Source organism: Austrofundulus limnaeus, unplaced genomic scaffold (assembly GCF_001266775.1).
Source record: "Austrofundulus limnaeus strain Quisiro unplaced genomic scaffold, Austrofundulus_limnaeus-1.0 Scaffold4, whole genome shotgun sequence".
NCBI lineage: Eukaryota > Metazoa > Chordata > Actinopteri > Cyprinodontiformes > Rivulidae > Austrofundulus > Austrofundulus limnaeus.
The window spans coordinates 1707200-1710411 of NW_013952406.1; the positions used below are offsets into that span (position 1 = coordinate 1707200).

At 41.2% G+C, this 3212-nt stretch overlaps 1 protein-coding gene across 2 annotated transcripts in view; it reads right to left on the minus strand.

Annotated features, from left to right (window-relative positions):
- ppp1r1b (protein phosphatase 1, regulatory (inhibitor) subunit 1B) overlaps positions 1-3212 on the minus strand; it is a 25291-nt gene that overhangs the window by 3599 nt on the left and 18480 nt on the right. For both annotated transcript variants that reach the window (XM_014022833.1, XM_014022826.1), the window contains exons 2-3: positions 2083-2172; positions 837-912 (exon numbers count right to left, since the gene is read on the minus strand). In XM_014022833.1, coding sequence (XP_013878287.1) covers positions 837-912; positions 2083-2172 — 166 coding nt within the window. The remainder of the gene's footprint in view (positions 1-836; positions 913-2082; positions 2173-3212) is intronic.

Below are 3212 nucleotides of genomic sequence, written 5' to 3' on the forward strand. Positions count from 1 at the left end.
TTAATAATCTTTTCCTGTTAAATAAATAAATCAAATCAAATCAAGAGAGAGACCTGCTGCCCCACTTCAGCCCCTCCTTAGTGGCGCCCCTGCTCCTCACACTGTCTGCATCCTTCGTCCTCATCATGTCCTCACATCTCCCCTTCCTCTTCCTCGAGGTCACCTTAGCTTCTCTTTAGCCTTCCTTCCCAGCCTCCGACACACAGTGCAGCACTGATGCAGGATTTTTTTTTTTTTAGTTTAACCGAGTTATGCAACTAGAAATCTTCCTGAGTGTGCTCTCTGCGTCTGAGCTGACGAAGGGCAGATTTGTGGTGCAGAAGCAGGGCTTCCTGACTCATTAGATCATCCCTCCACCCGATAACACACACTCTGAAATCCCCCGTAGATGAGGCGAGGCCCGAAACCTCAACACGCAGCAAAGACAAAAGGAAATCACGCTTGAATTTCAACCTTGATGCGTTCGTTGGTGTCGGCGTTCGTGCCGCAGCTGTATACAAAACTGACTGTAATCCTGGATCATCCTGACTTTCCTAGACTCACACTCACAGCTGTCCCACTCTAATCTGTTTCTCCTCACAGACTCTGCTTTTTCAGTGTTTTAATAAACATATAGAAGCGTGCATACCATACAAGTGCATTAAGAAAGAAAATATAAAGCTTTTTATTGCTACCCATCTGTCACATGCATTTTTATTCCCCTCCTAGCCTGCATCATAAAGCAAGGAGGATGAAGGCTGCAGCGAAGCGCGGTAAAAGAGGGAAGGATTTAAACAAAAGGATAAATCACAATCCACGCACCCACCACCTGCAGAACCGAAGCGGTTTGGACCAACCTTTTAGTGACGGAGGCTGATACACGCTTGGATTCACACGTTTTGGTTTGAGCATGCCGTTTTCTCCCACRACCCACTGTCAGGAGAAACAGAAGAGCAAGCAGAGAAAAACACCAAAGTAKTTATGTTTTCCCACTATATTTACATTTACTGAACAATTACTAGTCCACTTGTTTTGTTATCGAAGTATTCTGTTTGTTAGTTTTTATGGACAGAATTTCTGGGGTCCGATTCTGTGACCTCAGGGTCAGCACCTCCAAATCTGAGGCCACGGTCCAAATGTTTATGTTCGTGTTCCAGTCCAATTTTAATTAAAATATTAGAATTTTATTTTATTAAAATTAATTAAGCCCATTTACAAATTTGGATAAATCACAAAAACACTGAGTTTGTGGATTCCACAGTACAGGGCTAATACCAAACACGTGTCAAACTTAAGGCCGTGGGCCAAACGTGGCTCGCGGTCCTTGAGTTRATGAGTGGCCCCGCCCCTTGTAACAATATAAACAAATTTTAAAGGTGAAAAATAATAATACTTGTCTGGCCYGAGCCATTGGTTTTGAGTAACTGTGGCCCCTTGATCAATTTAATTGAATAGCCCCGTATTAATGTCTTAAAATAAGCTTCTKTAAAGCCAGWATTGACCATAAACTACATAATGCATTATTTTAAAAACAAAAAGATGGCCTCCCACCACTAGGTGGAGCTGCACRGGCTTCAAAAGCGGCAKTGTAAAATCTACATTTCGCTGCATTTTAACCTGCTACTTTGCTACATCCTAATTGTAATAGGAAGTGGGAATTTCCCACTTACGAGTCATAAATTTAAACTGAAACACCCCGCCAGTGGGAATTTCCCATCAGAAAATGGGAGCATTCAGATTTTGAGATGGAAGCTACTCACCACAACTCAACAGTGAGTAAAACTCTTACTTTTACTAATTATAGTGTTTCTGTAATATTTTACAATTAGTACTTTCAGTGTTTGTAAGAGGACATCAAAACACTGTTTCTTTGCACAAAATACCACATAGAGCTCAGTAATTTGTTAGTGGGGTTCTGGCATAGCAAGACCAGGAAGGTGGCATTTCAGGTTTAGTCGAAGTTAAACATGAAACGTTGAAGTTCATTATAAGTGACACCCCTGAAGTAAAAGATTACAAAGATTGATGGAAACTAACAGGAGAGGTGAGCATTAAAAAATGTGCAGAAGAAGAAGAAGAAGAAGAAAAACGTGGCATCTTCACCTTCACCTGATGACTGGACTGATCGTCCTCGGGAGACGGCTGGTCGGCGACTCTGAAGAGCGTGGCGGGTGTGGGCCTCCTGCGTCKGATCTGTAAACAAGCAGAAAGGGCAGCCATGAATAAATGAGTAGTCAAAGTGTCTGATGCTGTATTATTAATAAAGCTCATCGTTTCAGTCTAATCAAGGATCGGCTGAGAGTTCACACTGGTTTAGTGGCTTCATTAGTGCAGCTGTGCCGGACACRTGGTCAGCAGTTTCGTTGACTGATCTCACTTCAGTCTGACTAGAAGTCCTCTAGATGTTCCTCAACAATTTTGAGCAACTTCTGATACAGCATTTCAAAAATAAAAGCACTCCCAATACTTACATTGTAACTTTCTTTGCCCCTCATTTGCTGTCTTTATTGCAWCTAAATGGCTAGTGAGTCAGAAAGAACCGTCTCTGCTCTCCTCAAGCTCTATCAATGATTCCATGGAGACTAAAGTCAGGAATCCCTCTGGGCCTCATGAACTGGACCTACTGTATCTGTGGAACGACCTCCTTTCTGTCACTGGACACAAAGACCCAGCTGAGCATCTTTAMCAAACTTTTATCAGGGCGATACTAGGAATTATGGTATCAGTCCAATACTAAGTACATCATCAATTTCAATACCGATACTGCATAAATAATTGAGTTATTTTGCCTTTAGTTGGCCGATTCTGAAAAAAACACAGGACAAAGATTTAAAGAAAATAAAATGTTTTGTATTAATTCTCTGTGGTCCAGGGTAAAGTTTGTCGTTTTTGGAGTAATTTTAATTTTACCTTCATATTTCATGGTTTAACCTGCCACGTTTGGTGTCATTTTCTTCAGCACAGCCTACCATGTGCAAATTTGAAGTTATTTTTGACCTTCTGTACCAATACAGCAGGCCTAAAATCACATTAAAATAGGAGTTTTTTTAACTGTACAACCCACCATTATTCACAATGAGTTGTTTTTACAACTTTGAACAGTAGTTCCCAACTTTTTTAGACTTCTGTACCCCCTGAGACATTTTGTCATAGCACTAGTACTCCTTCAGTCAAACATAATGATCCATCCATCCATCCATCCATCCATTCATCCATCCATCCATCCATCCATC